Below are 21269 nucleotides of genomic sequence, written 5' to 3' on the forward strand. Positions count from 1 at the left end.
ACTGAGAAGGTTAGTTGGGAATTAACAGGCTGCTTGCTTAGGCTTATAATTCAGTTAAAAATTCAGGTTCAACAGGAGAGAAAGGAATTACACATGGACTTTCATTCCTTTAAGAAAGTAAATAAATAATACATCAAAGGTGTGAAGAGAACCTTGGCAACAAAACTGTGGCCACTGAGAGCAGCTGGTATCATGGGTTCACTGAATTCAGTGAGAAACTGCAAGCAAAACAATTTGCAAAGTGAAACACACTTGGAATAGGAAAAGGCCAATAGGAAATAAAATTCCAAATTATGGTAATCAACTTTTTAATTCCTTTTCCTTGGGCTACATTCAAATTATCTAAATATATGCAGAAAAATCTGTGTATGCATTAAAAAGCAAGTAACTATAGTTGATCCAAAACTATCTTCCCAATGAATGGCTTGCAAAGCACAGAATTTGCTATTAAATTTTGGGTTATAGTAATTCCAGTGGCAACTTGACCCCCAAAAACCTATCAAAATCCAAGTGAAAGACAAGAAATAGGAAAGAAAATGAATAAGTGAAGAAAGTGAATAAAACCACTGTTTCATCTTTTACATCTCAATGGAGACACAGAACATTCCCTGCTCCCTGCCTCGCTGATGATCAGCTGACTTTTCACTGCAGCAAAAAGTTCCAGGAGCTGAAGAGGTCTAAGGAAGCATTTAAATAGAAGAGTTTGGAGCTCAGCACACCCCTGCTGCTGCCTGACTGCAGGGACTGTGCAGCTCCCACCTTGTACACAGCAGATGGCCTAAATAAGGCTAATAAAGATACATTAATGTTTCTGTTGCCTTCCTTGTAAATAAGATTTCCCTGTGGGCTTACTAATTCATTAGCCAGTTTCTCTACAGCTTCTGACCACAGATCACAGAGCCATGTAGGAAATGTTTGAGTCTGCTGCACACATTCACCACCCTGTCCTTTCCCACAGCAAGGATTCTGCTCCCAGAATTCTGAATTCTAGGAGAAAGTCTGCTGGGGTGTGCTGCAAACCTAAGCAATGGTTTTGTTTGCTGCTGAGCTCCCAGGAAGTTTAGATTTAGAAACAACTCTTGGATAATTTATTTATAGATTTTTTAGGTAACCAACTCCAATTTAAGCATTTCCCCAAAGCCCTGCTGCTGGCTGAATGCACAAGCAAAGCAATCAGATTAATCCTGTATCACTTGTCTGCCCCTGGGCCAAAGATGCTCTTGGTGCCCCTGCACCCCACGTGAGTTCTGCACCTTCCACTGCCTGAATGCAAAGCAGATTCACTGGGAGGATCCCAATTTTCCTCCTCCCTGGGAGGAACGAGGAGAGGAGAGCACTGCTGGAGGAAATGCCTCCAACAAATGAAAACACGACGTGCTAAATAAAACCAGCTCCATTATCGGCTCCACTTTCCACCTGCAATTACTGTACAATTCAGCTGAATATTTTTCCCTGGCAACCGAAACAGTTTCATTACAGCTTAAATATGTGACAAGGAAGCTGACTGCAGACTTGTGAAAAGCAATTATTTTGGACACTGATTACTTCCCATGCAGGCAGCGAGTGCTGGAACTGCAGAGAGCTGGGGAAGACCACAGTGATGGGTGAGGGACTGCAGGGTCTGGAGCAGTTAATTAATGTTTTGGGATGAGCAGGGAGGGAGAAACTGCAAACACTCAGCTTAACATGCAAATTCATTAACATGAAATTACTTAATATGTTTAGTTTAAATGCAATTAATTTGCAGGAAAAAAAGCCAGCCTAGAGACAGATAGCTGATGCTTCTGGTGCAACAATCAGAGGAACATCAAGTTCCCATAGCAACATATTTGTTAGAAACAAGACAAACATACTTAGGATGGTGTGGTTTTGGTTTTAGTCCATCTGAGTGTTGAGGACTGCACTATCAGGGCTCAAAATATTGAGATAAAAACTTAAGAACAGCTATATAGACCCTTTTTCTTTCTCTAAGCTGAGAGGGCATTGCAGTGAGATCTGAACTAAATCTGGAAATGCTGGTTCTGGTGAGGGGAACTGCAAAAACAACTGCATTGCATCAGTCCTGGGACCAGTATCAGCCCTTGTGGGCTCTGCACGACTCAGCCACAGCAGCTGCTGGCATCCCACCCCTGCAGACAGAGGGAACTGCATTTATGGCTGCTCCAAAGCACCTCTGATGTTGTGCATTGAGGTTTGATGGTCCTTAATTACTTCATTAATTAGCAAGAGCCAAAAAAGGCACCCCAAACCTGTCAGTCAGTGCTGTAATTGTATTTTTTTTAAATCAGTGATTCATATCTAATGATGTTTCAAAAAGATGGAGGAATCCTGGCATGCCTCATGTGTCATTATTTTCTGAAGAAGGCTGCCTGTAGATGCCATAAAGCCCCTGGCAGGTGCTGAGTTCCCTTGCCAGGCTGGGCACGGAGCTCCCCAAGGCTTGAACTCCTTGAGCAGGAGGTGAAAGACCAAGGGCAGATGCTCACAGAGATCCAGGAGGTCCATGGGCTGCCTGAGCCACTGCCCCCATGGCAGCTTGTTCTTCCTCCCGACACGAGCTTTAAAACCAGTTCAACTCAGAATGGAACCAAAAAAATCCTTCAGTGCCAAACTTGTGTTGTGCTTTCAACTGGTTTCAGACAAACAGAGATGAATTGATGCTCTGCCCTTTCTCAGGGGTGTGAGACAGTGATTTCCTTCCCCTTTAGATGCCATTAAGTGGATGTGACATTCAGCCAGGATCTCATTGACAAGTGAATATTCCCCACGCAATCACCAATCCCGGCCACTCAGCTGCTGCTCTGATCAGGGATGAGGACAAACGGAGCTGCTGAACCACTCCACGTGCATTTAGCTCCTGAATAAAACCACTGTTTCATCTTTCACATTCCAGTCTATCATAAATCTGCTTCTCTCCTTCTCCTCCTTTAAAAAGCACCAATACTCCCTTAAAATCAGATTTTAGAGGAAATTTCCATCCTTGTGCTTCACTCACCCATTAATTATTTAGCAAGACCTTCAAAACACAGCAGCATTGATTGCAAATTTGTTATTAAGGCTGACTTGTAATTTTCACTTAGAGCAAATGTTCATATCCTTTGTGTCCCCCCATCTCACAACACCAATCCTCTGAGTATTTTAAATTTTACTAGAATATTCAACAATTAGTTCAATTTGTGGGCGCTGCCTTGAGCAGTGGCTGTTTCTTGGCTGCCTGGTTTCGGGAATGGATCAACACAGACTCCAATATCAATGTTTTACTGAGCAAAACACAGCTGATTTTAAGTTAGTATTGTTTCCTCTAATGGCTGTGATTATCTGCTGTGCTGAGGCTTCTCTACCCCATCGTTGGTTCTCTAGAGATTATACCACAGAAAGATAAAAGGCCAGAGGGTAATTATACAACTTTTCATTTCCACTGATCTCTAAGCATTGAGTAAAACACAAAAATGCCTCCTACACACACCAGTCAGCTTCAGCACTAAAGATTTACCTGGCAAATAGAGAAAGGATCGAGGGTTTAGAAATAAATTTACCTGGTAAACAGATACAACATTGAGGTTTTTTTCCAAGGACTAAATTAGAAAAACTCTTTTTATCATCTGAAATATGATAAAGTTCCATCATCCCATTGTGAGATGCTCCGCCCAGAGGGAGGATCCAAGCATCCCTACCTGCATAAAATCAGCATTTTTGGGACACCAGGGCAGCCCTTTTCCTGGATTCCCAGAGGAGCAGCTTCTTCTCTGCTGGATTCCCAGAGGAAGGCCAGGCCCAACTACTCCATCACCAGACCTTCAGAGAAAACTCCACCCTTCTCCAGATCCCCGCTCCAGCAGCATTTCATCTGCCACTGCAGGAGGAGCAGCCACCATTTCACTGGACTATTCCCAACACCCTGACTCCCCAGGGTGTCAGGTTTCTGACTCTATCACTAGTTTTGTTTGTACTAATTACATTTTTTTATTTAGTTCTCTTTTTTTCCTAGTAAAGAACTGTTATTCCCATTCCCATATCTTTGCCTGAGAGCTTTTTTTAAATTGTGGTAATTCGGAGGGAGGGGGTTTACTGTTTCCATTTCACAGGAGGCTTTTGCCTTCCTTCACAGACTCCTGTCTTTTCAAACCAAGACTTCTTCAAAAGTTGTAAGGCTCGGAGCTGTCTGGTCAGAAAGTTTTACGACTACACATTCCAGTGCCAGCCTTGCTCATCCATGGCAAAAGAAGAGCAGCATCTGCTGGGCTGGAGGAGCTGGGGAAAGGAGGATGTGCAGTGCTGGGAGTGCCTCTCCACCCACAGCTGAGCAGTTTCACCCCCAGCCTCTGAATATTTATGGCTCAAGGTTCAGCTGCGCTGGAGCCGCCTCGTCTGCACACTCTCATCCTAAAACCCCTCAGGATTTCACCTCCTGCCTTTTATTCATGCTTCAAAGAGGAGGTGCCACTCAAAATGCAAGTGGGTTTGTATTAACCACCTGAGCAGAGTGGAACAGGTGTGGTGTGGCACTGCTGACCCTGCACTGAACCTACGGACCTGGAGCTCCTGAAAATCAATCAATTCCAGTGTCGGAATCTGTGCTATTGATGATTCTGAGATTGTAGAAAGTCTCTGTCTGTCACCCCCACAGCCAAAGCAGAAGCCATAATTCGTCTGTGCTGTTTCAGGATTGTTTATTCTGTTTATCTCTAACATGTTCTGCTGCCCTGCCGCAGCTCTGTCCTGCAGGGCAGCGTGTGGGGCTCTGCCCTCAGTGGGATGGTACAAACATTAAATACCACAAACTACCTGTGCTGGATTTACAATAACGTGCCAATATCTGTCACCTACGTTGGACAGTGTGTCCCCAGCCTGAACCAACAGAAAAATGCCAACACCACAGTGAAACATGGAGGGCATGAAGAAGGAGAAAAAGGACAAGGCACACCCAATTTCCTCCATTTTGTCCCCTTTGGATCCCTAATCTAGAATCCTAAAATTTTACTTTTGCACCTGTGCCACACTTAATTATTACTCATATCAAACACTCAGAGCTTGTAATTCATCCTGTAAGATTGAAAACTCTTTTCTATGGACAGAGATCACAGACAGTGTCTCTGGGGGCTCTGTCCAGGGGTGTTCCTGACCCCTGCCAGGGTCCCAGACTTTCCAGGGCATCCAGAGGGATGCTCTGAATTCCCACATTCCAGGAGGTTTGGGGGAGCTGTGAATGTGGGTTTCTCCCATCTTGAGATGAATTAGTGAATTAGTGCAATAGCACAGGAAAGGATGGAGATGCACATCCGAAATAACAGCACCCAGATGGCGATTCCACATGGAAATAAAGAGTATTTGTTCCCAGCATAGGTTACATCTCCATACATCGTGTACTCAGAAGATTGCTGCAAAAGCAATAGTGGAAATCTCTCTGAGCAGAAGAGCAAAACCTGATTTTACATGTCATTCAACAAACACCATCTCTGCTGCTTTCCCTGGCCCCCCAGTGCTGGTGTTCCCATAACAACAGCGGAGATGCTCCACTGACCCTGACAGCAAAGGGGATCCAGAGCTGCTAAAATACATCCAGAACCTTCAAGAAGCAGATTCTTACAAAAAAACTCAGTTTCAGTCTTGAAATACACCTGCAATAATGATCATCTTCATCCAATACCCATTGAAGGGGTTTTTAGGTAGATGAAAACAAAAGGAGATTAAAGCCTAACAAAAAACTTGTGTCCAAAGCTGAAAAAATAAAAAAAATCCAGGCTGAAAAAATATCCAAGCCTGAAACTATCCTATTTGGCCCTTAATTTCCCCAGAATCACAGTGTGTTTTACGTATCAAATTCAATCAAGAGCTTTTACAACTCTCTACATAATTTTCTATATGGAATAATAGCAGTAACCCAGTGAAGCTTCAAGCATTGCACAGGGAAACATAAATCATGGCATACAGGATGAGCAGTAGCACTGAGGTATCAGTGGTAAAACAATACAGGACATTTGTAAAAGAAATAGAAACAAGAAAACCTATTTATTAAGTTAATTGGAAATTCAGCAAGGAATTTGCTCAGAGAACTTGCTCTTCCATAAAGAATTGAGATTTCTTCCAAGGGCTGCCTTGACATAAGGACTGTCCAAATTGCCCATATGCCCACAGGCTGTGGAGTTAAATATGGATAAGTTTACTTAATTATTCATCCATTGATTAACCATGACAGCCCCAGAAAATAAGACAAACACCTTTCCTCAAACACATTACTCTCCACTGTAATACAACAGCCCTGGCAACTCTCTCCTCATCACAGACCAATTTCTGCTCATTAAAGGAAATTATGGCCCCACGGGTGATACTTGAAAAACATTTCACAGAAATAGAGCCTGAGGGCAGCATCTTAGAGTGGGCACCCCTCTTTCCATGCAGGAAAACAAATGGAAGGAGACATTCATCGGCCTCCAGGGGCTCCAGGGGCTCAGGCTGGAAAAAGAGGGATTTCCAGGGAATGCCAATCCTGCATTTTCACTGCAGTCTGTCACCAGGGCAGGGCCACACCGTGTTGTGGCCCTTCTCCAGGGGAATGTGGCACCTTATCACCTTATGTGGCACCTTATCACAGTGACCTTTCAGCTGCCTGCACGCAGCCAGGGCAGGGCTGTCACACCTGGGGGACAGCACTGGACAGCTCTGAGTAAACCATTAAGCCACCAAAAAAACCATCACTGAGATGATGCCCTGGCCTGGGATGGCAGGAGCTACCAGCAAGGAGAGGGGCTGGGAGGAGGAGGGATGGAGAGAGGGAGGGAGGAAAGGAGGAGGAAAGGAGAAAAGGAGGGATGGAAGGAGGAAAGGAGGGAGGAAGGGAGGAAAGGAGGGATGGAAGGAGGAAAGGAGAAAAGGAGGAAAGGAGGAAAGGAGGGATGGAAGGAGGAAAGGAGGGAGGAAAGGAGGAAAGGAGGAATGGAGGGAGGGAAGGAGGGAGGGAAGGAGGGAGGGATGGAGGGAGGGAAGGAGGGAGGGAAGGAGGGAGGGAAGGAGGGAGGGAAGGAGGGAGGGAAGGAGGGAGGGAAGGGAAGGAGGGATGGAGGGAGGGAAGAAAGGAGGGATGGAGAGATGGATGAAAAAGGGGATGGAGGGGAAGGATGGAGGGATGGAGAGGGGAAGGATGGAGGGAGGAAAGGAGGGATGGAGGGGTCACCTGAAGCCCAGAAGAGCCTCACTCGACACCCAGGTGAGGGAGAGCCAGCAGCAGCAGCCCGGGCTGGCAGCGCTGGCTTTGGCACCTCGGACACTTTAACTCCATGGAATCGAGCTGGGATGTGCAGCTCTGCCTCTCTCTGTGCTCTGCCTCCCTCTCCTGTCTGTTCCCAGCAATTCCAGAAATTCCTGGAAAAGCCGGAGCCGCGTTGGGATTTGCCAGTTCGAGGTGCCCAAACCCTGCAGCTGAGCTGAGGATGCCAAACCCACACTCACCATGGAAAAGGGAAGGAAAGAGAAACATTCCAGCCAAAAGACCCCAAAATCCCCCTGCAGATCTCGGGTGTCAGAGCCCACAGCTTCTACTCAGCTTTTCTTAAGGAAATGATCCCAGCCCCACTCCCTAGTTCTGATTTATTATAAAATACCAATGGAAAGGCATCTAAGCCAGGATTCCCTAATTCAATCAATATGAATGAAAGCAGCAAACCTCCAGTGGAACATCACCCAGCTCAGTGAGAATTAAGCATAACAAAAGCCCTCTCTCAAAAAAAAAAAACAGGGAAAACACAACTTTCCTGGGGTGCAGGCAAAGAGCTTTGGGTATTCCCAGGTAAATGGGACCAGCTGGGATAGAACAGCTGAAAGAGAAAATAAATAAATAAATAAATAAATAAATAAAAACATCTAAACACTCTGTTCTACTCACAAGGCAAAGCAGCAGCCTCAGTCTGTTTTTGGGTTTTATGTGGATAAGCCTAAATGTGTGATTCATGCTTGGCAATAGTCGTAGCTGGAATACAGTAAAATGCCAAGATCAAGAGGATAATTAGCATTAGATGTAATTAGATCCACACAGTTGGATTCTGGAGAAGCTAATTTGTACTTTAAACTTTCTGGTGTGCCTTTTGCCATCAAAGCTGGAGATCACTGTGACTTTGTTTTTTTCCCCCCACATGGAGAACATTAAAATATTAAATGGTAGGAAGACCCTCACAAAAAACTGGCATGAATTCCTTCCATCTCTGATCCCAATGAATATCAAATTTTAACTAAAATGCTGAACTTCAAAGGGGAAAAAAATTCTCACTTCTGAAATTGTTTCTCTGGGATTCCTACATGTGTATAACAAATCTTCACAGGAGTTAATCCCATTTAAACAACTGTGAATGTTAAATTACCCTTCTAGTTAATATACACTTTGCCTTGAAGATAAAAGCTTTGTTTTTATCTGCAAAAGCAGCATTTTGCTGTTTACAGGAAATAAATCCCACCTTATCAATTTGCGTAGCTGGCATTTATCATTTGATGAGTTTGCTGCACTTAACACATTATTTACTAAAACTCCGAATTCTGAGAAAAGGAAACCAAGAAAATCTCCTCTTTCCATGAAGAAATGGAATTAAGAAACAGAGGATATTCAGAAACACAAATGCTAGCACAATAAATCTTTTCCCAAATTTTGTTTTTTAAAACAACCAATTCAGCTGGGGCTGCCAACTCCAGCCTGACAAATGCATAAGAATTTATGAGGATGAATCATTATTTTTCAAGTAATTGTGTTATTGGCATCTTCAGCAAGCAGAAAAGTGGTAGATAAGCTGGTGGGAAACATACTGCTCTCAAGTCTGCAATAGGCCACTAGAGAAAAAATAATTTAAAAAGGAAAAGAAAAATGAATTTAAAAAGGGGAGAAATGGGTGTGGAAAGGAAAAAAAGTATTTCTTGGAGAATAGTTGTGCTCTATTTTGAGAAACACTTTTTTTTTTTTTTTCTTTTAATATATTGTCACAAACTTTTTACTTAAAACCAGGTGCTTAATGGGAAGTCAGGATCCAGGCAGAGCAGTTTTCCCACAGCACAGCAGGCAGCAGCCACCGGGGGTCAGCACCACAGCACAAAGAATTTCTGTTATAAACACCAGCTTTTCTGGAAAACCACAACTATTCAGTCTGTGGGAATTGGCCACAGCCAGGCACAGATTGGTGCAGAGCTGTCCAGGACAGGGGATGGAATATTTGGTGAGAATTTAGCAGCCATGGACAGATCTGCTTTTTGGGAGTCCTTTGGATAATTATCTGCCCATGGGTGAAAAACAGAGGAAGAAGCTCCAACCTTTCACAGTCTTAAAATTATATTTTGATTTAACCTGTTTGACTCATAACTGGAGTCTTCCCAGACTTTTCAGAAGTTGGAAACATGGATAAATAGAGTGAATTTCTGTACTCGGAGCTGTGTGCTGCCATGGCCATGTCTGGCCATGCCTGCCCAGGGGAGGTGAATGCAGCGACCCTGGTGAGAAGAAATTATGGTGTCTGACTCAATTCAGAAGGCTGAATGATTTCTTTATTATAACTATGTTAAAATACATTAATATATTACATAAAGGAAGATACTAAAACTACAAACCTACTTTTCCTAACTCCCAAATCTAACTCCCAACTCCTGACCCTCTCTGAGAGCCCAGCCCCAGGTGGGTTGGATTGGCCATCAGCTCAAACAATCCTCACCAGAACCCAACCAAGCACTCACCGCAGGGAAACAATTCTCCAAACACATTCCACAAGGAGCAGAAATAGAAATTGTTTTCTCTTTCTTTCCTCTGTGCTCCTCTATGAAAAAATCCTGAGAGAGAGAAGAACGTGCCTGCCACACAAATCCTCAGCAAATCCTCAGGGCTGCCCCTGGCGAGGCTGGGGAGGAGCTGCTGAGCTCTGCAGCCCCTGGCAGCAGATTTTATCCTGATTTTTGCATTGCACACCCAAGCTCATCATTAGTGCCTCTGTAAGAGAACCTGAGCTGCTCGAACAAGGGACAGGGACTGGTTCTGTCCAGGCTGAGAGATGCTGCAGGGAGGATGGATAAAATGATGGAATGAAGAGAATGAAGCTTCATTTTGCTCAGACTCAAAGCATCAGATGCCTTTTGTTTTGCCAAACCTTAACAGACACACTCTTAATTCCCTGGAATTTAACTTTTTTTTTTTTTACTTTTTTTAACCCTTTAGTGAGGGCAGCACTTCCAGCCCCTTTGTGAGTGCCAGTGGGCACCAAGGACACAGAATATAACAACTGCATTGCTCAAGTCATTGGGCAAGCTGGAACAAAAGGAATAGTGGAAATAGAAATAAATTGAATTCCCTGGGACTCTCTCTGCTCCTGCCACAGCTGCAGAGGAGGGAGCAGGGGTGACTCTGGCTGCTGTGCTGGGAGCCCTTAAAAAGGTGCTGTTTGGATGGAGCCTTACAGGAAAATACTGCAAAAATGCAATATTCCTAACCTGCAACCCATCTGCCACAACCCTCAGGACACTGCAGGGTCCTTCTCTTCAGCAGAATAAAACCCATCCATTTCTCCCTCCCAGCCTGTTTTCTCTTTACCAGAGCTTTGATGATGCTGCATTTCCATTTCAAAACGAATGGAATCAAACATATTTCCTATTCAAGCATAGTTTTCCCATGTTTAAATTTCATATAATACATTTCATTCCAAGCCAAGATAACATATGGATATTTTTAGGCTATCACATTCCAGCTCTTTAGGAATGTTTAACTTTGGAAGGGCTGACTTGGTTTTTATTTCATCATAACATCCATTCCATTAGCTGGGAGGACAAAGGACAAAGGCAGGAACCTCAAATTCATGATGGTCTGGATGTGTTCTAATAAAATATTTCATTATTTCATATCAGAATTTAGGAAAAATATCCATTTACATGATTCTCAAAAATCCCCACCTACCATAAAATAGGATAAATCCAGAGCAAAGATAAATGCTTTGCTTAATGTTTTTCATCCCCTTTACCATTCTAATAATGCTTGGCCATTAAAATTGCCTCCAAGACCTCCAAAAGAGAATAATAACTAATTCCTGCTTGTAGCTGCAAGTGTAATCATACACATGTTTTCAGTTCATTATTTTGGTGTCATAAAAACATGAGGGTTGCAATTGCAATGAATTATTACATCCATATACTTTGCTACAAGCATTAACTGACAAAACCAAATTAGTCCATCAGGAGGGCAGATGAACACTGCCCATAATTGAATCAGGAGTAAATCAGCTCACAAGTGCTTTGTAGACAGATGATGTAATAATGGAGTCTGACTATTGAGATGACAGAGGACAATTTAATTTACACAAAAAACGCTGTTCAATATTTTCTCTGTTTTCTGTTGTTGGTTTGTGGTTTTTTGGTGGGTTTTTTTGGGGTTTTTTTTGGTTTTGTTTTCCCTCAGATACTTGGTAGCTGATTCTTGGTAGCACACAGCAGTCAGAACATTTGGGAAAAGCTTTTTCTTGTTGTTCTAAGAATAACCCCATCCTGCTGTGCACTATATAAATAGCTGTAGGTTCATATCCATAATTCCACACTTAATAGTACATCCATGGTCCCCCTCAGAGGCTGCTCTGTGCTGGGCTGGTTTAAACACATTTATCACACCTGCATGGGCCAAGGTGGCAGAGGAGCTGCCTGGCATGGAGAGGGGCACAGCATGGGGCACCTCTGCTCCCAAATCCTGCTGCAGGTTTGGCCAGACCCCACAAGCCCAGGGTGATGCTCTGGGGAATAAACCACCAGATCCATCAAGGAAATTTGGATTCAGCTCCAGTCCAAGCCCATCTTTTACCATCTCTTTAATACCCACATTCCCACACCCTCATTTTTTTGAAAATACTGCTTTTTTCTCCCCTCTTCCAAGCAGGTACAATCCATCAGGACCCCAGCTACTGTCTGGCCATCAGAAAAACCTCTGTGCTGTCAGAAATCCCTGTCCTGTGCTCTCAGCCAGGCTCTGCAGCTCCCAGCAGCTTTTCCAGCCTGAAATAAAACAGGAAATCCTCTCAGAGATGACAAAACTCCCAAGCTGTTACACCCCACCTTGCTCACTGAAATGTGGCCTCCATGGTTCTCTCAGGCACTTCCTATAGAATTATATATTTCTATATTTCTACAGTATTAGCAAGTCCTTGTCTGTGATGCCTCTGTCCTTCAGGGCCCAGTGAAACAACAGCAGCACAATATTTGTGTGATTAAAAGCAGTGCATTGTAGAGCAATAAAATCCACAGACAGCAAGTGGACTCCATCCACTCTTTTCCTCCTGGGAGCACAGTCCTACCTAATGAAGTGAAAAGGAGGAGATAAATGTCACTTATCTTTATCCCTAAAACAGCTCATCCCACTGGCTGGAAAGGAAAAATATTCATGATCTTCCCATTTTATTCCTGTGGCCCCCAAATCTATTCAGCTCAGGCAGGAGCACATCACCTGTCAAGGACAATTTTTACTCATTTCTTTTGTAGGAAGAGGTAAATGATGTTTCCTCTGGAGCTGGCCCTGGAGACAATCAGATTATCCTGTTCTCCTCTAAAACACAAAACTCCAGGGGCTTCCCAAGCGGTTTGTTTGTGATACATTTCTTGTCATGTCAGAAAAATGGGCTTGGTTTTGACAAAAATGACACTTTTTTCTGCACCAGCACAAACAAGGTGATTCAGCCTGGCAATGACATGCACAGAAATTTGGCAGGGATTTTATTCTGCACGTTCTCAGGCACCACACTGGTGGGCACAGATTTATGTGGTTGCTTTCGAGCTGCTGAAGTCTGACAACACCAGCACACAAACCCAGACCACAGCTCCACTCAGGGAACAGATTTAGCAAAAGGAAAATCCCCAACGACAAAAATCTGACAAAACAAAGTAACTGTCAATTCTGTAATGCTGCAGTCAGTAATTTTCTTTTCCAGGTGTCTGCAGCACGGGCCAGCATCACAACAGCCTTGGGTGGCTGCACTGAGGTGACAGGAAAAGAGGTAAGGGGTTCAAACCGAAAGGAGGATATTTAGGTTAAATATATGGAGGAAATTCTTTCCTGTAAACTGTATTAATACTACCTCAGTATTGTCAGGAAATGTAGTGATGGGCCAGAGAGCAATGGATACAAATAGAAAGCGGGGAAATTTGGGGTTGATGATAAGAGATTCTCCCCTGGGAGGGTAGTGATGCCCTGGCACAGGGTGCCCAGAGCAGCTGTGGCTGCCCCATCCCTGGGGTTCTCCAAGGGTTGGACAGGGCTTGGAGCCACCTGGGAGAGTGGAAGGTGTCCCTGCCCAGGGAAGAGATGGGATTTAAAGTCCCTCCAAGCCAAACCATTCCATGATTCTATGACCAATAGTCACAAGTCAGTGATGCCTCACCTTAGCAGGTCTGTGGTTCCCCAGCCAGGAGGGCCAGACTCTTTGGGATCACCAAATTAATCTCACTTCACCCACCACTTGGCACCTGCTCCAGTTTCTTATTTTCCCAAAACTAGTTAATCTAACCTGAGGCACAGTAATTAAACCAGGCTGCTGAAAAACATCTCTGGCATCCACACACCCCCTCCTCTCCTGGGAGAGCAAATGAAACAGCTTGTTACCATGAAAGATTTATTTCTGCCTAATGCACGTAGGAAACCTGATGCTCCAAGTGCCAGAGAACACAATCCCAGCCCTGATTCCATGTGGCCCAAACCAACTGATCCAAGCAAGATTTATGCTGATTGCTGGTGCTGTCCACAGAAGGAAAGAGAGCTGTCACTAAAGTTTTGCTCAGATGCTCTGGGAGCTGGAGCCTGAGCTCACAAAGTGCTGTAATTCAGGAAACCCAGCAGCAGAAATTAATCCATCCCTGGAAGTGTGTCGGAATCTGTGGTATTGGTGATTCTGAGATTGTAGAAAGTCTCTGTCTGTCAGCCCCGCTGCCAAAGCAGAAGCCATAATTGGTCTGTGCTGTTTCAAGGTTGTTTATTCTGTTTATCTCTAACATGTTCTGCTGCCCTGCCGCAGCTCTGTCCTGCAGGGCAGCGTGTGGGGCTCTGCCCTCAGTGGGATGGTACAAACATTAAATACCAGAAACTACCTGTGCTGGATTTACAATAACGTGCCAATATCTGTCACCTACGTTGGACAGTGTGTCCCCAGCCTGAACCAACAGAAAAATGCCAACACCACAGTGAAACATGGAGGGCATGAAGAAGGAGAAAAAGGACAAGACACACCCAATTTCCTCCATCTTGTCCCCTCTGAACCCCTAATCTAGAATCCTAAAATTTTACTTTTGCACCCGTGCCACACTTAATTATTACTTATATCAAACACTCAGAGCTGGTAATTCATCCTGTAAGATTGAAAACTCCTCTCCATGGACAGAGATCACAGACAGTGTCTCTGGGGGCTCTGTCCAGGGGGGTTCCTGACCCCTGCCAGGGTCCCAGACCTGCCAGGGCAGCCAGAGGGAAGCCCTGGATTCCCACAGAAGTGTCCAAGAAAATGAGTAAAAATTCTCCTCAACAGGTGATGTGCTCCTGCCTGAGCTGAATAGATTTGGCGGCCACAGAAATTAAATGGGAAGATCATGAATATTTTTCCTTTCCAGCCAGTGGGATGAGCTGTTTTAGGGATAAAAAGGCCAGGTAGAATGGGGCTCAGAGCAGCCTGGGGTAGGGGAAGGTGAAGAACAAGATGGGTTTGAAGTCCCTTCCAGCCCAAACCAGGCTGGGGCTCTGTGCCATGTCCCTCAGTGCCTGACAGGCACTGCTGCACTCAGTTTTTGGGAAGAAGGTGAAACTGCATCACCTCTGCTCTGCCTCAGCTCCAGGTAAATGGTTTGAAACCAGATCCTCTTTGGTTAGTGTTTAATTAAATAATGGAAAAATGCACAAGGGACTAAAGGGCACAAAAGAAGAGAGCACAGATGGTAAATGTTCATCTAAGCCTCAGTTTAGAAGGTCAGAGATTTTCTTCTACATCCTATCAGGGGCTGAAATTGTCCCATTAATCACTTTTTTTTTCAGATCTAACACCCATCAGATTTGAACTGCTTCAAGGAGCCAGCTCCTGAGCAAACCTTCACCCAAGTCAGGGGGTACAGAGCAGGTCTTTTTAAAATACTATTTTGTTTGTATAAAACCATATTCAAGCACCAGATGAAGGAATTCTATGTTGCATATCCCATGCTTTGTTTGCAAAACAAAATCTTTGCAAAAGATGCCAGACCAGATGAGATTCCAGGGATTTCATGCTGCATGACAAATATTTTGCTTAGGTAAAGCCACATCAATCTCACCTCACATTCCCCTTGAGAGGAACTGGATCAAGAGCTAGAAACTACAGATCTAGGGGGGAGAAAGTCAAAAGCTTTGAGCCACATTACATTAATTTCCATAGAAGAAGAACTAAGAATTTTTATCATGTCCTTAATTTTCTGCTGGGAGGAGGTAGCCAAACCAAACTGACATCCATTTGGGGAGCAGCCACCAGAGTGGAATACAGAATGTATGTAATGGATAATATCAGTGTAATGGAAATATAATATGAAAGAGATTCACTGCAAAATCCTAAGGTCTGGATGATTTTCAAATTACTTTCTTATTCATTCTGGTCACATTTTGAATCAAGTTCCTTATTTCATAACCAAAGGGAAATTAACTGGCAAGATATAAAGAAAAAATATTGGGAGCCTAACAAATCAGCAGCATCAATTCCAAGGAATTGATGGAAAAATGAAAATTAATCTAATGGAGCAGTGAGTCAGAGAATTATGCATGGCTGTAAATCCAGAAAACTGCAATACACCAAACAAGTTGCCTGGAATTTGCCCATGTATAAAATAAATGGTTTCTCTACTAAGCCCAATTCTTCCAGAGAACACTCAGCTCTCCTGGAGATCACGTCTCACTCCATATATTCAATATTTTATGAGATATCAGATGGGAAATACTCTTCAAATTCTTAGTAACCCTCATTTTAAAAGTTTGGTAATGACAATCATAAATTCTTCAGACTATTTTTTTTTTCCTAAAATGAACAACTGGAGTTTTCATTTGGGTATTATCAAAATTTATAGCATGAACTTATGCCAGATTTGAATTTGTGCTTCAAGCAAGAAAGACCCTCCAGCACTGCCTGGCAGGCAGGAATTTCTTCTGAGATCAGAAGAATTCGGATGGGGCTATGAAAATGGAATAAAAGTTTTTAAAACACCTCTCAGTTGCCCCATCTCTGGGTCAAAAAACCTTAATCTGGCAGGGAGACTGGAGTTTGGTCAGGGAGCTCAGCCAGCTGCAGCCTTCCCATCCCCACTGTTCCCTGCACTCAGGGCAAATAAACCCCCAGGGAATCACCAGCAGCACATCCCAGCAAAGTTATGGAGCTGTAATAAACTGGTGAGGAAAGTGGCAACAGAATAAAATGGGAAGGAAGAAAAAGAATTTTCCAAAGAGTATCCCATGTGCTGTGCTAGCAAATGCTGCTCCAGAGGTTAAATACAGAGCAAGGACCTGTGCAAAGGGAGCAGGGCTGCCAGCACACTCAGGGGTGGATACTGTGGATGCAGAAATCTCCATAAGCTGTGCAGGAATAATCAGCCAATTGTGCAGGAATAATCAGCCAATTGTGCAGCATCAGCTGCTCCAAACCCCCAACTTTACAAGTTTTTTATCAATGGGGACGAGGTGCAGCTGGCAAGTTGACTTCCAAGCATTCAGTATTTGGTTTTCAGAGGCAGGTACTGAAGGGCAGCACTGGGAGAAGGGGATGTGTTTGCAGGGGAGCATCCCACACCCCGTTTCCCCATCTAGAGCAGATAATGCTGCACACAACCTGAAGCACATTTTGCAAGCAGAGCCCAGCTCTTCTCACATGTGCTTTGGAGGGGAAGTGTCCTGACAGCACAGGCAGAAGCTATAAAAACCACAGGATCCTTGCAGGTGGCACATCAAAGAGTGCTGCCAAGCCTGTGATCTATCTGGGGCTCGGCAATTCTCCAGGCACAAAATCTGACATTTCATTAAGGCCAACACCTTTAGCATTCAAGCACATCCCAGGGTTATTAAGGAGCCCAAATGCCACCAATGACAATGATGTGGTATCCACAAATCTTTCTTGTGAGATGTGGAGTGTTTGGGTCAGAACTTCTTTGGGTAAGACCTGACACAATGAATCCACAGCCTTTGGACTGATCCCAGGACATGTCATAGGAATGTTTAATACCAAACCCTCTTGAATATCTGCCTGACATTTTCTTGGATGCAGCAGCATGATCCCAAACTTGATTAAGTGAGTAGCAGTCAGCTAATTAGTCACCTAATGAGTCATCCTGCCAGCTCTACCTGTGAAAGTTCGAGAGGCAGAGCAGAAGTCCCACAGAGACCTGCAGGAAACTCCAATACATTGAATTTTTAATGTCACCCCCTAAGTAGAAGCATACAATCCAAACATTATTAGTTACAGAACTGGCTACTAGAAGAGAGAGAAAAGAAAAGGAAAAAGGAGAGGATACTTTGCAGGACAAATTTGCCATGATACCTGTACCAGCATAAACAGCAATAAGAAAGTACCAGTAGATCTGAGAGAAACAAGCCCTAAAAATTCAGAGCAAGTGTTGTTATGGCATCACTGCAGACAACCAGGTTTATCCATGGCCCTAAGTAAACAAGCACATCCTTCCTCAGAGCTACCTGTCAGCGGGGATAGGAAAATAGGAGTAAATCTATTGTGAAAATCTATTGTAAAATCCCTTATCCAGTCTCTTAGACTCGGGGAACTGGGTGTGAAGGAGGATGTGAGTGCACAGCTCTGGGGCACCTCATGGTGCTTCAGAGCACCTGTGAGGGGCAAGAGGCAAACATGGAAAATTTGGGATTAGTCACGCCACACACCACCTACTTAACAGCCAAAAGGCACAGATAAGAAATAACCAGGCCCATCTGTAGAGAAAACACCTGGGAAAAGGAACAGAGCTTCTAGGTGCTACAGTAACACAAACAGCCAGGGAAAGCCATGCTAAAAAAAACCCACTTTGTCCTTCACACAGCTGAATACCAAAGCAGACATTCACATGCTGCAGCAATTGCCTTCTCAAGCAGCATATCAGCCTGTTTGGAAATGCAAAAACCACCACACATGCTCTGCTCACACCCAAACAGTGTGGGAAAGAGCAGCTTGTTCCAGTCCATGTTAACCCAAACCCACAGGGCCCACCCCTTGCTCCCGTTTGTAAATAACTGGGCACAAAGCTTTTGAGTGGTTTCGGGGTAGTTGAGGCCAGTGTGCAAATGCAAAAGGGAAAACACCAGATTTTAGGGAAGAACTTGGGGAACAGAACGGGAAAGGGACAGCAAGGACATTACAGGGCGTGGGATGCGGGGTGAAGAGGCGCTGCCTGTGCACCTTCCCCTCTTACCTGCTTCCATCAGCTGGCACTGCTGCCCAAAAACTTGGGAGAAGGTGACGGGCCCTGCAGCAGGGCTGGGGGCGGCCGGGGGGGAGTCCATCGCTTCCCTGCAGCGCTGGGTGTTGGTCATGGAGCAGAGCCCGGAGCTCCGGACCTCCTGTGCCCCACAGATCCTCACGGAGACACCCGGGGAGGAGCGGCGCTGCTCTTCCCGAGATGCCGGACTGCTCCTTTCAAGGGAGAGGACCAGCACACGTTTTCAGCTGAGTGTCATCAGGATTTTCATTGGGAAACCAAAGGTCTGCGCCTCTCCCCGGAGGTTCTCCTGCGTCCTGGGCAGGTCTGGTGGCTTCAGGCACGAATTAGCACCGGGCACTGAGGATTGGCCCTTTCTGGGGTATGTGCCATGCTCACAGCAAAGCCCTGAGGCTCTTTTCTTCTGCCGAGACGTCCAAGCCCAGCGGTTACCTTGTCCGTGAGCTCGGGCACATCTCCTCGGGGAGCAGGGGAATTCTCCCAGGGCGGGATGCGGAGCTCCGTCCTTCCAGCCCGAGCTGCCGGAGCACCGGGGGGATCCTTCCCTCAGAGCCCGGGCACCGGGGGGATCCTTCCCTCAGAGCCCGGGCACCGGGGGGATCCTTCCCTCAGAGCCCGAGCTGCCCGGGCACCGGGAGGATCCTTCCCTCAGAGCCCGAGCTGCCCGGGCACCGGGATGCCGGAGCACCGGGGGGATCCTTCCCTCAGAGCCCGGGCACCGGGGGGATCCTTCCCTCAGGGCTCGGAGCCCGAGCAGCCCCTCAGGAGGTCAGAGGAGGTTTCCAGCGGGTGGGCCTGGGCCGGGCCGGGCTCCGGGGGCTCTCGGTATCAGCCCCGCCGCTGTCCCTTCCCTACAGCCACACCGGCGAGGGGGAGGAGACTGGAGCCACGTTCAATAACATCCTCTGCCCTGCTGCAGTGCCTGCCCGGATGCAGCGGCTGCTCCTGGAGCGCTTCTGGAGGTGCTTGGCAGCGCTAACTCAGGCAGGGACCGAGGATCCGGCTGCCCTAACCCCCTCCGGGCTGCCCTAACCCCCTCTGGGCTACCTTAACCCTCTCCTGCCTGCCCTAACCATCCCCCGGCTGCCTTAACCCCCTCTGGGCTGCCTTAACCCCCTCCGGGCTGCCTTAACCCCCTCCGGGCTGCCTTAACCCCCTCCTGCCTGCCTTAACCCCCTCCGGGCTGCCTTAACCCTCTCCTGCCTGCCCTAACCATCCCCCGGCTGCCTTAACCCCCTCCTGCCTGCCTTAACCCCTTCTCCGCTGCCTTAACCCCCTCCCGGCTATTTTTCGAACACATGTAAATAATAGATGTTCCTTATCCGGGTTAACTAAAGGTGGCCCGTCCGCCTTGGACAATTCCGGTAATTTGGTCCAATTCAGATGTTAATCGACGCGTTATGAAATAATAAAATTCTGTCCCTACTTACTATCCCTTAACCCTCTCCTGCCTGCTCTAACCACCCCCCAGCTGCTCTAACCCCCTCCTGCCCGCCGGGATGCTCCAGGGACAAGAGGAAAGCTCCCAAACCTGCCCGCGGTGCCCGCATCCCGCAGAGATGCCTGGCTGGAATTCCTTCAGTGTAAAGCACCAGCCAGGGCTGTTTCCAAGAGAAAAGGGGCCAAGAGTTAACTCCCAGCAAAGTCTGACAGCGCTGATTCATCTTTATTTGAAAAGCTCCCTCTGCCAACGCAAAGGATGCTGACTCCGGGAGCTCTGCAGGAATTTGTCGGCCGTGAGTCATCAGAGTTTTTTTTGGGGAAGTCTGCTGGGAAAAAACCTTAGCGCGTGGTTAGGAAAACACACGGTGAGGCAGGTGGAAATGAGAAACTCAGATTGCAGCAGCAGCACGCCCGGAGGATGAGAGGTGCCTGCAGGTACAGGCAGGGCTGGCCGCAGCCTCTTCTGCAGCCCAAGGATGCAGAAAGAGCCGGGAGCAGCTGGAAAATTCCGAGCAGAGGGAATTGGAGTCACGTCAGCGCCCAGCCCCTGGGGCAGCATCACCGAGAGGGAGCTGTCCACAAAACCCCAACCTAGCCGGGTTATTGTATTTACCCCTCAGATATTACAGTAATTTAAGGAACAAATATTTCACACTGAGGTGGAGAAGCTCTGGCACAGGCTGCCCAGAGAAGCTGTGGTGCCCCAGCCCTGTAAACATTCAAGGTCAGGCTGGATGGGGCTCTGAGCAATATAATGAGGTTGGAGATGTCCCTGCTCGTGGCTAGATGCCCTTTAAATCATCCTTTAACTGGTCTAGGATTCTATGATTTATATAATTTTTCAGTTCAGATTATCTTTGTCAGAATCCAAACAGACCATAAATAAACAAACTTCACATATTTATTTCACTAAAGACGCAGGAACAATTTCTGCCCTCACACAAATAAGAGATTCAATCTGACCTTCCTGTCTACCACATGGGGGAAAGCAAAAATTGGGCCATTTGGTCCATATGTTTTCAACATTCAGGTGTTTATTCCCGTGGCTGTTTTCTTCCTCCTTAACTGTGCCTGTTGCTCTCCCTGACTGTGTCACATGAAATCCTCCCAGAGCTGTTTGGTAACTTCTCTGCAGAATCCACTGCAGAGCTGCATCTAGCTCTGAAATAATAAAGCATAATTCGGGGGGAAAAAAATTATGCAAGAGGCTACCTGTAAATCTTTTTTCTCTATTTCCTTAGCAAAACTTCTCCAGCTTCAAGATGTCAGGGGTTTTAGTGTTGCAGATGAGCTCACAGATATATTTTTCCTTCTCCCCAATTCCACTGTGCATTGGGAGAGCGCATTGGAGGTTCTAAATCACCAAAACAACCCAATAATCTCAGGTAACCTGTCTGCTGCAG

The 21269-nt window shown here is 45.8% G+C and overlaps 1 protein-coding gene across 2 annotated transcripts in view; it reads right to left on the reverse strand.

Moving 5' to 3' along the window:
* LOC100222565 (kazrin) overlaps nucleotides 1-21269 on the reverse strand; it is a 263876-nt gene that overhangs the window by 179849 nt on the left and 62758 nt on the right. Inside the window, exon 1 of one of the 2 annotated variants that reach the window (XM_041720467.2) lies at nucleotides 18397-19288. The exons of the other annotated variant lie outside the window; for it this stretch is intronic. Within the exon in view, the coding sequence (XP_041576401.1) occupies nucleotides 18397-18517 (121 nt within the window). The 5' untranslated portion in view covers nucleotides 18518-19288. Of the gene's footprint in view, nucleotides 1-18396; nucleotides 19289-21269 lie in introns of those variants that run through there. 2 annotated transcript variants of the gene reach the window in all.

The sequence above is a fragment of the Taeniopygia guttata genome, chromosome 21 (genome assembly GCF_048771995.1).
Source record: "Taeniopygia guttata chromosome 21, bTaeGut7.mat, whole genome shotgun sequence".
Lineage (NCBI taxonomy): Eukaryota > Metazoa > Chordata > Aves > Passeriformes > Estrildidae > Taeniopygia > Taeniopygia guttata.